The 12,880-nt window shown below is 33.7% G+C and overlaps 1 protein-coding gene and 1 pseudogene across 2 annotated transcripts in view; one reads left to right on the top strand and one right to left on the bottom strand.

The window, feature by feature from the left end:
• PDS5A (PDS5 cohesin associated factor A) overlaps positions 1 to 12,880 on the top strand; it is a 118,041-nt gene that overhangs the window by 27,616 nt on the left and 77,545 nt on the right. For both annotated transcript variants that reach the window (XM_045834152.1, XM_045834153.1), the window contains exons 3-8: positions 5,500 to 5,703; positions 7,429 to 7,515; positions 8,236 to 8,333; positions 9,774 to 9,900; positions 11,786 to 11,866; positions 12,730 to 12,870. In XM_045834152.1, coding sequence (XP_045690108.1) covers positions 5,500 to 5,703; positions 7,429 to 7,515; positions 8,236 to 8,333; positions 9,774 to 9,900; positions 11,786 to 11,866; positions 12,730 to 12,870 — 738 coding nt within the window. The remainder of the gene's footprint in view (positions 1 to 5,499; positions 5,704 to 7,428; positions 7,516 to 8,235; positions 8,334 to 9,773; positions 9,901 to 11,785; positions 11,867 to 12,729; positions 12,871 to 12,880) is intronic.
• On the bottom strand, positions 6,599 to 7,223 carry LOC123815935 (annotated as a pseudogene).

The following is a 12,880-nucleotide window of genomic DNA, read 5'->3' as shown; positions in this document are numbered from 1 at the left end:
TTTTGGAAATAGATGAATATTGGCCTCAGAATGAATTGGACAGGTTTCATTATCTTTTATTTTTTGGAAAAGTTTGGGGGAAATGGGTATTCTTGAAATGTACAGAATTTAGCAGTAAATCTGAATTAAATGTGGGCCTGGCCTTTTCTTTGTGTCTGTAGTTTTCCTTCATAATCCTTTTCAGGTCGGTAGTAACACCCCCCCTTTCATTTCTGAATCTGGTAATTTGAGTCTTCTTTTTTTTTCTTGGTGAATTTAGCTAAAGATTTATTAATTTTGTTGATGTTTTCAAAGAACCAGCTTTTGGTTTTCCGTTCTCTAGCAGTCATTAAGTCTTTTTGGGCAGAAGTATTTTCTGGCAGCTGATTTAGGGAGCCTTTGCCCAGTTTCACTTCTCTGTCACTGTCTACTATTTCCCATCATCCCCTTTTCATCTTACCCCTGGGGAATTTCCCTCGACCTACTATTGCTTATCCTCTGGGTCTCACTGCTTGTACCATAACTAATTTCATCTGGCTTTTTTTCCCCACAGATATAAACTTGAGCCCCATTCCCTTTCCTTCTTTCTTTCCTTCTTTTTTCCAAATTCTAATTCATTTAACCTTAAGAAAAGCCAACTGCTTTTCATTGCATTTTTGAGTAAAGACCTTAGATAATGATGATTGGTCATTTTAAGAGTACGACAAATGTTCCACCTTTATTAAGGAAAAGGAAAGCTAGAACACTTAGTTAAAATAATATATTAAAGGCATCTATTGAGCTGCCATGTGCTCCCATTTAAATTCTCTATCATTGTCTTCACCAACTATAATACCTTGTGAGAAAGGTGGGGTTTTTTATTTGGCTTGGGAATATGATCACTTAATAGTAATAGCACTTAAAAGCTGTTGCACTATATAATATATAGCTCTATTTTTTAAAAAATTTTCTCTAGTTATTTTGCATTACCACTTGTCCTACTGTGCTACACTACATATAATATAGGTTAAGAGTGGTAAGAAGTGGTAAGAGTAATTATCACATTGCCTGCATTTGAATTTTTATACCCATGAGTAAACTACTAATCCTTAGTTTCCTCATCTGTTAAATGGGGATGTTAATCCTCCCACAAGGAATCATTGTACTAGATGAGTTAATAGTATATACCTTAAATTACTTGAAATATTACTTGGCACATAGAAAGAACTGAATAAGTTATAGCTATAAGTACTATTATAAATACTCCAATTATAAAAAATATTGTTTCTGAATTGAAAATCTTCTCTATTATATGAGGATCAAACTGTACAGTAATTCATTGGTTTATGTTGTGTTGCCTTCACTCATTTTGTCCTTCTACCTCACTAGTACCCAGGTTAGAGAATGTCTAAGGTTGTGTTAAAACCAAAAGTCAAGACCTCTGAAGCCTCAGTGCAGGTGTTAGACTGTAAAGCTTTAAGACTACCCTTAATATTTTAGGATCTTAGGAAGTTCCCTTGAAACTAAAAACAGCTTCTATGATTGTCTCTGTTACAGTAAGTATTCAGGTTATTTTTAGAACCCTACTACTACTAGTTATCTCTAAGATAGAAATGGAGTGAAACATTCCCTGTAATTTAGAAACTTTCAGGAATTATTAAAAGTACAGTTTTATATCATATGCTTATTAAATGGTTTGGAGCTGATAGAATGAGCCTTTAGAAGAATTGGGTTTGGAGTTCAGGAAGAGGATGGTGAATGTGCAGCATCGAACTTTTCCATACCACACAATTTACATATGAAACAGTAACCTTGCTTCATCAAAGACTACTAACCTTGACTGACTATGTTAGAAGCAGGACAAATTATATTTTTGAGTAGTTTCTAGTGGTTTATTAGAAAAACATGATACTGAATTTTTCCCAAAAAATAATTTGTTGAAATTCAGTGAAATAGTATGTTGATTCTTTATTGTTGTTGCTGGGTGTTTTTTTTTTTCCTGGTCAGGTGTAGGATTTCTTTGTTTCTTTTTTGAAATTATAAATTATTCCATTTATTTAAATGAAAAAAGAAACTGGGAATAGTTCACTCATTTCTTCCACCTCTCACTCTCCACCTCTGTCAACCACCAGTCTGTTCTCTGTGTCTAGAAGCTTGGTGTTCTGTTTTTAAGATTCCACATATAAGATAGATCATACAGTATTTGTCTTTTTCTGTCTCGCTTATTTCACTTATCATAATGCCCTTAAGGTCTGTCCATGTTACTGGAAGTAGCAAGATTTCATTATTTCTGTAGCTGAATAATAATAATTCATTGTGTGTATGTCTATAATCAGTGTGTGTATACACACATACGTATGCAGCATTATTTATAATAGGCAAGACATGAAAACAACTTAAGTGTCCATCAACACTTAAATGGATAAAGAAATTGTGGTGGGGATTAAGCAAAACCAGTCTTACTACAAACTTTTTATAAAATAGGAAAAAAAGAAAAATCACTTACCAATTTGTTTCAAGCCATTATAACCTCAGTGCTAAAATTGACATGGTTGTCTTAAGAAAAGAAACTATATTTAAATTTATTTCATGAATATAAACGCAAAAACTGAAACAATACTGGGTGAGGCAAAAGTAGGTTTACAGTTCTGTGTGAAACAGTTTCTTCTTGTATTGTTATTTACTGTCATATTATTTCCCATATAAACAACTATAAACCTACTTTTGCCCCACCTTGTATAATAAATAGCAAATCACATCTAGCAATACACAAAGTATTATGACAGGTATTAAAAGAATTAGCGGGGAAATGATTACTTAAATAGGCACAGAAAATATTTGATACATTTCAACACATGATAAAAAGTCTTGGCAACACAGAAATAGATGTATAAATTCAGTGTTTGATGATGGTGACTGGTTAGGTAAAGTCTGCTTTATTTAAAGAAATTTGAAGGCTTGAGGGAATAATCATGATTTGATAAATGAATAATTATAGTGGATGATTATTTGCATCTTTACAGAGAAAACAAACCAGCAAAATAAAATACTGATTGTGAAATTATGAATTTTTAAAATTATACTTTTTTGTGCTTTAAAGTCATTCTAAAATGTACATTTGTTAATTTTGTAACCATAAAAAATGAGAGGTTATTTTATAATTAAAGCGTTTAAAAAGAAGTACAGCTACATAAATACATTTAAACAGGGCTTTCTGTTGAAAATTGCAAACCTCTTAAAGTATAAAATAAAATAGCAGTTTTAAGGAGCCTAAATCAAGACATAAAAGAGAATTCTGGCCAATATGGAGGTATAGGTAAATACACTGTGCCTCCTTGCACAACCAAAAGAAGGACAACGACAAATTTAAAAACAAAAAACAACCAGAACTGCCAGAAAGTTGAACTGTATGGAAGTCCAACAACCAAGGAGTTAAAGAAGAAATACTCATCCAGGCCAGTAGGAGGAGCGGAGATGAGGAGCTGGGACAGAGAGGATACACAGCAAGGTGGAGGCTATTGGGCAGAATGAGGTGGCCCTTGGCAGCTGGTGGAGTGGGTGGTCTCACATTTGCATGCAGATAAACCGAGAGGAAAAACTGGGGAGCGAGGCAGACTGTGTAACCCAGGGTTTCAGCCTGGAAAAATAAAACCTCAAAGCCTATAACTGTGAAAAAACCTGTGGGGTTGTAAAGGTGGGAGAAACTGCCAGACTCACAGGAGAGTTCCTTGGAGGGACCGACAGGGTCCTAGAACATACAGAAACCTATCCACCCAGGAATCAGCACCAGAAAGGCCCAATTTGATTGTGGGTAGCAGGGGAAGTGACTGGAAGCCAGCTGAGAGCTGAGCAAGAGGCATTGTCCCCTCTCAGACATTCCCCCACATACAGAGCCACAACACAGTGATGTGTGTTGTCCTGCCCTGGTGAATGCCTAAGACTCCAACCCTTACAGTGTAACAGGTACACCAAGACAAAGAAATGTGGCCCAAATCAAAGAAGAGATCAGAGCTCCAGAAAAAATACAACTAAGTGGTGAAGAGAGAGCCAGCCTATCAGATGCATAGTTCAAAGCACTGGTAATCAGGATGCTCACACAAATGGTTAAGTATGGTCGCAAAATAGAGGAAAAAGTTAGGCTATGCAAAGTGAAGAAAAGGAAAATGTATAGGGAACCAACAGTGATGGGAAGGAAACCAGGACTCAAATCAACAGTATGGATCAGAAGGAAGAAATAAACATTTAACCAGAACAGAATGAAGAAACAAGAATTCATAAAAATGAGGAGAGGCTTAGGAACCTCTGGGATAACTTTAAACATTCCAACATCCAATTCATAGGGGTGCCAGAAGAAGAGGAAGAGCTACAAATTGGAAACATAGTTTGAAAAAATAATGAACAAGAACTTCCCCAATCTGGTGAAGGAAATAGACATCCAGGAAGCTCAGAGAGTCCCAAAGAAATTGGACCCAAGGAAGCAAACACCAAGACACATCATAATTACATTACTGAAGATGAAAGACAAGGAGGGAATCTTAGAAGCAGCAAGAGAAAAGGAGACAGTTACCTACAAAGGAGTTCCCTTAAGACTTTCAGCTGATTTCTCAAAAGAAACCTTGCAGGCAAGAAGGGACTGGAAAGTATTTGAAGTCATGAAAGGCAAGGACCTATATCCAAGATGACTCTATCCAACAAACCTGTCATTTAGAATGGAAGGGCATAAAGTGCTTCCCAGATAAGGTCAAGTTAAAGGAGTTCATTATCACCAAGCCCTTATTATATGAAATGTTAAAGGGACTCATCTAAGAAAAAGATCAAAACAATGAACAGTAAAATGACAACAAACTCAAAACTGTCAACAACCAAATCTAAAAAAAAAAAAAAAAAGCAAACAACTAGAACAGGAACAAGAATCACAGAAATGGAGGTTATTAAAGGGGAGGAGGAGGGAGCAGAATGGGGGGAAAGGTACAGGGACTAAGTAGTGTAAATGGCAGATACAAAATAGACATGGGAGGTTAAGAATAGTATGGGAAATGTAGAAACCAAAGAACTTATATATGTATGACCCATGGAGATGAACTGGGGGTTGGGGGTGCAGGACTGAGGGAGATAAAGGGGGAGGAAATGGGACAACTGTAATAGCATAATCAATAAAATACATTAAAAACAAATAAAGTATAAAAGAAACATAATCGATGATATTGCAAAATATCAAATGGATTTGGTTGTGCACATGATGCCAAAAACTCTTTACCTAGGCTGATTTAAAATGAATAATAAGAGTCTTATATTCTTCATAAATTTGGTGCAAATGCAGGTAATGTGTCTGTGAGTTACCCAAAAATGGGTTTTTCTTCATGCTCGTGTCTTTACCCAAATTCTTAATGATTATTTACAAAAACGGATTGTGAATCCTCTGATACTAATTGATTACTCTCTTGTGTTATCAAAATAATTAAATATATATATGTATGTATATCCTCCACTGACTTGTAAATATCAGGAGTTGATTATATTTTTCTTACATATATTTTACAGATGGTAGTAAAAACTTTTATGGATATGGATCAGGACTCAGAAGATGAAAAACAGCAGTATCTCCCACTAGCATTGCATCTTGCATCTGAATTTTTCCTCAGGAATCCCAATAAAGATGTGCGTCTCCTTGTAGCATGTTGTTTGGCTGACATCTTTCGAATCTATGCCCCAGAAGCTCCATATACATCCCATGATAAACTTAAGGTAAATAGCAATATTTACAAAATTGGTTTGTTTTCATAGTTTATATTGCCCTTAGGAACATAGCGTTTGTGTTATTCATCTTGTCGTCATAAGATTATATCATAAATTGCAAAATAGACTATTCACTTAGACTTTCATTGACTACAACATGACTAGTATTTTTATGAGATGTTGAAAAGTACAGATCAAAGTTAGTTCCTCTCTGCTCATATCTAACCTTCAGGATAACCCATCACAAAGCCCTGATGGCTGAATTGAAGGGATAAATAGTGTATTAATGACACCTTTTAAAACAATAGTGTATCAGAACTTATACATTCAAATGCCTGGTTTTCCCTACAAGTTATTCTGCATGCAAAACTGCTTATCTTGGTGATCCTCCTTTGGTTGAAATGTTTGAGGAGTTCCTGTTTTGAATTGATCTTGAGCTGATTTCATATTTTGAATAATTTTATTCTTGACAAATTTTATTCCTTATGACTCGTTCTTTTAAGTAGTCCTAAAATGACTTTCTCCCATATTAGTATTATTTTGGGTTAAAACTTAAGAAAGTTTATTGAGAAATGAAGCACTGTCATCATGAAAATTACAACCTTGGAATTAATCTATTACTGCTTTTGTTCCACACAACTTTGAAGTCACACATCAAATTCAAAAGTAGGTACTGAAAATTATTATTTACATGTAGGAAATAGTAATGGAAGGACTTGCGTCCAGGTATCCTCAAAATGAAAATCATTGTTTTCCATGATGCACAATGAAGACAGTAAAATGTAAGTTCTGTTGTAGAAGGGTAACAAGATATAGAACCTGTCATTCTGTCAGAATGAGAAAACCTAAAGATTTATAGCAATAATAATCTTTATTTTCACTTCTATTGAGAATGATATTTTATTTAGTCATTTTTGTTTACAACGGAAACTGGGAATTCAAAATTAACATCCTTGCCTGTGAGCTTCTTATAGATATCAGAAAAAGTTTCAATCTTGTGCTTCCACATTGTGCTGCTGGGCTTTATCCAAATGAATCTTTATCGAACCAGCTGCCATCCAGTTTCATGTGGATTCTCTTGCTCACAATTTCACTTGGGGAGAACAAGCCTCTAGGATTGCTTTGTGCAAGGCAGACTGTGGCTCCTGGGTTGCTTTTGCTTATTTTTTGTCCAGCTTTTTCAAGTTGGCTTAGAATTCTTCTGTGAGTGATAAAGACAATGTGCTTCCCACTGAACTTTTCTCCAACTTGTTTATCAGCCAGCCGTGGATTTTCTGGAAACACCAGTTGGGGAACTGGAACAAAGATTATAATAGCTTTCTGACCACCACCAACTCGGTATCCTTGGCCACTGTAATGTTCAGCTCCCGTAGCTGGGCCTTGAGGTCCAAGTTTATCTCCTGCTCCAGCAGAGCCTGGAAGATGCCGGACTGAAACTGGTCTGGCTTTTCACCATTGCATTTCATGATCTTGATGCTCAGACTGAAGAATAGATGTAGCTCCAGCAAGGGCTCCTCAAATCTTGCTCTTTATTTTTGCTTCTAAAGGATATAATTTTATATGATTTACTCTTTTCCAGTTATTTTGAATGGGCCAGTTTTATGTCATTTGGCCAAAGGAGAATTTTCTTTTATTGTAGTTTATAAGAGAAAAAATATGTATGTATATATTAGTGTACTGTGAAAGAATAAGTATTTGTGTCTAAATTAATATATCTTATCATTTTTTTAACAGGACATATTTTTGTTTATTACCAGACAATTAAAAGGTTTGGAAGATACAAAGAGTCCACAGTTTAATAGATACTTTTATTTATTAGAGGTAAAAAACAATTTTTTTTATTTAAAAAGTATCACTCTATAAAAAATATTTAAGATTTTATTTATTTACTTTTAGAGAGAGGGAAAGGGAGGGAGAAAGAGGGGGAGAGAAACATTGATGTGTGAGAGTAACATCAAGGCAACTGGGACCTGGCCTGCAACCCAGGCACGTGTCTTCATTGGGAACCAAACCTGCGAACCTTTGGTTCATAGACCAGCACTCAGTCTACTGAGACACACCAGCCAGGAACTGAACATTCTTAATACTAACTTTATAATGTAAAATCAGCCTTTTTGTTTTATACAAATCTCACTTAATAAAATGCCTTTTACTTACTTATTGCTCCTCATATCCTGAAAAGATAAGAGTATATTCCACTGGGAAAAGTGTTACGTTATTTGAAACTTTATTTTCATTTTTCTGTTTTTATTCTTTTCTAAAGCAATATGATTAAGTTGAATTAGTTTTCACTGCTTTTTATATTTTGTGTGTTATAGATGTCCAACAATTTAGAATTTTTCTGTTAGAGAAGGTTAATGCCAACAGATATGTGTCTTTTTAAAGATCAGAATACATGATTATTTTAACAATTGTAATTTTATATGTTGGATTTTTATAAGCTTTAAATAGGTTTTTAATTCTAAAAATTAAGTTATATTAATAAATTTGATTTTGGGTAACTTCTGTGTGTGTAAATAATTTTTATTTTTTTATTTTAAGAATTTAGCTTGGGTTAAATCATATAACATCTGCTTTGATTTGGAAGATTGCAATGAAATTTTTATTCAGCTCTTTAGGACTCTCTTCTCAGTGATCAAGTAAGTTATTTTTTAAGCATTTCTGGTTTTCTCTTTTCTTGCTGTGTATATACACTAAGATCTTTTAAAGTTACAAGGAAATGTTTTTCTTAGAAGAAAATATGAGAATATTTTCGGTGCATGCAAAAATAGTGTCTTTCTAAAAGTTACAGAAAACTGTATTTAACAACCTGACAATTTTTCTACCACTTTAAAAAATTTTCATCTTTGCATTTTACCACAAGTGCCCAACAGTTCTGTTATATATTATTTCACAATAATTTTTTAAAAAACTGTAGGTGAGACAGATAAATTATATTAAAAGTTAGTTTGGTCTTGATTTAAACTTTCCTATATCTATAGCAGTATAACTAAATTATAACATTTCTCTTGACTTGTCTTTACATATATGTTCTCACAAATGTGAATGTGGACATGTCAAATCTTTTTTTTTTTTTAATTTTATTTATTTATTTTTAGAGAGGGAAGGAAGGGAGATAGAGAGAAAGAAACATCAATGTGTGGTTGCTGGGGGTCATGGCCTGCAACCCAGGCATGTACCCTGACTGGGAATCTAACCTGCGACACTTTGGTTCGCAGCCCGTGCTCTATCCACTGAGCTACGCCAGCCAGGGCAACATGTCAAATCTTTAGTTAATATACAGGTATAAGGAGAGAAGCCTAGATGTTCTACTAGTTATAACAGGTCTTAGGTAAGTTTGTATCAGCAATAGACATAATTATTGAGGACTACAATTGACTCTTCACTGGCTAAGGAAGCAGGACCAAACCTGATTCTTGGTTTTACATTTAGTTGATTTTTATTTGTTTGTTTAAAATTCTTTGAGAGATACCAAGGTGACATTTTTAGCAACTTCTAGTCATAAGGTCTGGTAAGCATTTTCTATCAGACTTTTGAGTATTGGTAAGCTAAAACTTCTGGTGACAAATGTATGTAACATAAATTACATGTAATTTATGGCTTAGGTTTTTTTGTGTGTTTATAGTTTATTTTGGGCAATGTATTAATATTTGAAAGGGTAAAAACAATGAAAAACTGTCTACCTTCATTATCTTGTCTTTCTTTTTTTTGTTTTTGTACTTAAATTTTTATCATGTTTTAAAATCTGGGGCCATGAACACAAAGATGGTCTTTCTTTCAAGTTGACGTTTCTATTTTTGAATTTAACTTACTGCTCAAGTCCTGATTGTATAAGATCTTGATTTATTTTAGAAGTCTTGATATTTATAAAATACTTTACAGCAATACCTTACAGCTATTATAATAGTCAACAGAAGGAGAAAGTAAACCAACAGCCAAAATTTCTTTGCGATTATTGGCATGGTTCCCTCAACTGGAAATCCTTATACATCTGACATAGTTATTTTACACTGAGAAGTTTAATATTTTTTTGTATGCCTGGATTCTTTTATTTTTTTGCCTTCTGTTTCTTTTTTCAGCAATAGCCACAATAAGAAAGTACAAATGCACATGCTAGACTTGATGAGTTCTATCATCATGGAAGGTGATGGAGTTACTCAAGAATTATTGGACTCCATTCTTATTAACCTCATTCCTGCACATAAGGTCTGTATATATGAAAATATTAAAGGTTAATATTTAAAGGTAGTACTACACATATGAAAAATAATTATTTTTCACCATTTGCAATTTCACATAATTATTTCTGTCATACTTCTGCCTGAATAAAAGGGAGTAACACACAACAGTCTTGTACCTGTTATTGTTTTTAGAAGATACATTAACATATTACATTGGGGAACATTTTCATTCAGTTAAGGGTCACCTATTTTCTGGAAAATTTAAAATGTTTCAAATTCACCACTCATATCAATTATAAGGGGTTAGGGTACTGTTTTGGTTAGTTTGTTGTTTTTGTTTGTTTTTTAAAAAAAGAAAATGTATTTTCTCCTTTATAACATAGATGTGGAGCATAGGAATTTGTATTTCTTAAGCACTTTCAGAAAAAGATTTGGGCAGAAGTAGAAACTATGTTTAATGTTAACCACAGTTAACTACCATTAGTTGATTACTATTAGTTATTAACATTAACTATGGTTCATGTTAAGGGGAAAGGATGATTCAGAGCTTTATATTCCTCCCCATTTCCATTTTCTCTTTCTCTCTTCTAGATCCTCCTAAGAAACTGAAGGATTTAGCTCCCCACAAGGTCCACCCCAGGGCTGTACACATACCTAACCTACTGTTGATACTTACTCTCCTGCTCTTTTTCTGTAATGGTTCAGTGACCTATTATCAGATGTTAGATGTGATTAATTATAAAGTCTTCCTCTATTGACTCTCTGAGTTTCCAGATATTACTTGCATTTTATTGATTCAAATGAATCTGTAATTGGTCAAAATTTTGAGAGTATGGCAAAGGGTTATAGTTTATGTCAGGCAAAATAAGAGAAGGAAAACTTTGAGAGGAATGGAGAGTGTATTTGGTGTTTATATTCTAGTTAGTATTCTTATGAGTAGGAAACTAAATACCCTTTTAAGAACTAGAAAGGTTGCATTAATATTGAGCTATTCTTATCCCTTTGCCAGAGGAATAAAGCCTGAAGCTAGGGTCAGAAATCTGGCTCACTGCCTACTTATGCAAATGAAGTTTGAGCACAGTTATGCTCATTTCTTTTTGTCTATGACTACTTTCACACAATTGCAGCGGAGCTGTGTAGTTGCAGCATTGACCCTGTGGCTCACAGAGCCTAAAATGTTTACCATCTGGCTTTTGGCATGTCAAGTTTACTGACTACTGACCTAGAGTGCAGGGCTTCCTAGTCTTTTTTTGAGAGAGGTGAAAAATGATGGTGAATGAACCTCAGTTTGGTCCAAAACTTCAAAGTGTAGAGATGTTAACAGGTACTCTTCAAAACAAGAATTCATTATCATTAATTTTGTAAAAATTAAATATGTATACTTTTCTAGTCTTTTTTAGACCTTAATATGTTACAGTGCATTGGAAATCTTGAAGAGCAAACACAGTATTCAGCATTTCAAAATATAATTTAATTGACAGTTTTACTTGGATAACTTTCCAGGTCTACCCTTCTCAGAGCTCACGCTGATCAGACAATGAAGTACTAAGATTGTGGTTTAGAGGATGTGTGTGTGTGTGTGTGTGTGTGTGTATTTAGGATACATGGGTGTCACTGCCAGTTCAAGTTAGTTAACAAACAAAACCAAAAGGCTTGGGTCAATTTTGAGTTTAGTAAAACTAAGTTTGATACAGGGTTAGATTTTTGGCTAAATGGTATATTATTTTAGTTTTTGATCCATAGTTGTGTTATTTCCAAATTCTGCATTTAAGATGACTTGACTAGAGAATATTGGGTAAAACCTTGAATGGGATTCCATTGTAGTTTTTGCTTATAGATTTGAAGACTGTCGTATTCTAATGGTTTTATGACCAAATCATTTGTAACTTTGCATATTTTTATTGTTTCAGAACTTAAATAAACAGTCATTTGACCTTGCAAAAGTCCTGTTGAAAAGGACAGTCCAGACTATTGAGGCATGCATTGCCAACGTATGTATTTTTGCTTACATTTATTCCAGAGTTGTGTAATTCTTAATCCATTTCAGTGTATTAGAGCCTTTCAATATAGGGTTATTTAGCCTATAAACCGTTTCATCTATTTAGAATAAAAGTATGTTACTCTTCAAAAGAAATATCATTTGATGATACTATCAGAAAAATAATATGCTTCTGTCAGTTGCATACAACTGCCTCTTTAGCATTTTTAAATTTAATACTTTTTTCTAAGTATATATGTGTGTTGGCAGGGAATGGAGGTGTCATTTAATTTGTCTTCTTGATATTATATTCTGTTTTTCTTCTAACATCCTTTTAAATTATCAGTTAGCTTTTATAGCATCAGCTTTTCTTTCTTTGTCTTCCAAGTCATAATGTATTTGACTTCCTCTGAGTGTTTTTTTTTAAACTCATCCCCACCTTTAAATACTCTTTATTACTAAAGTCATGGAAAAATTGGTTACACTCAAATAAAAATAAAATAAATTAAGGCTTAAACATTTTTCTCTGCTATTAGAAAATATCCTAGCATATGCTCTTTGATGAATTACATAAACTATCTAAATTGTTTTGTTTTAATGAAAGTTAAAATTCCTAGAAATATCTTAATTTGAAAGAAAGCTAACAACCCAATTCTATTTACCTTTCTCCTTCAGTAACATTCATAATTTGATGCTTAGAATTTTATTTCATCAGTTTTGGTGACTATCATATATATTAATTGAAACATCTGTTTCATCCCCTTCAGTTGTATATGTAATGCCTAATTATAGTTTTTCTTAACACATTTGTTTAAAAACCTATCCAAGTTTTCAAATGAAGTGGATATTTTATTTTTATTTTAATGTCTCCTATAGTTTTTCAATCAAGTCCTGGTGCTGGGAAGATCGTCAGTAAGTGACTTGTCAGAACACGTGTTTGACCTGATTCAGGAACTTTTTGCTATAGATCCTCATTTATTATTATCTGTCATGCCACAGCTTGAATTCAAACTGAAGGTAGGACTGA

The sequence above is a fragment of the Phyllostomus hastatus genome, unplaced genomic scaffold (genome assembly GCF_019186645.2).
Source record: "Phyllostomus hastatus isolate PE091 unplaced genomic scaffold, TTU_PhHast_1.1 phas_contig_196, whole genome shotgun sequence".
Taxonomy (NCBI): domain Eukaryota; kingdom Metazoa; phylum Chordata; class Mammalia; order Chiroptera; family Phyllostomidae; genus Phyllostomus; species Phyllostomus hastatus.
The sequence above is the reverse complement of the archived record's forward strand: the minus strand, read 5'-3'. Positions and strand labels throughout refer to the sequence as shown.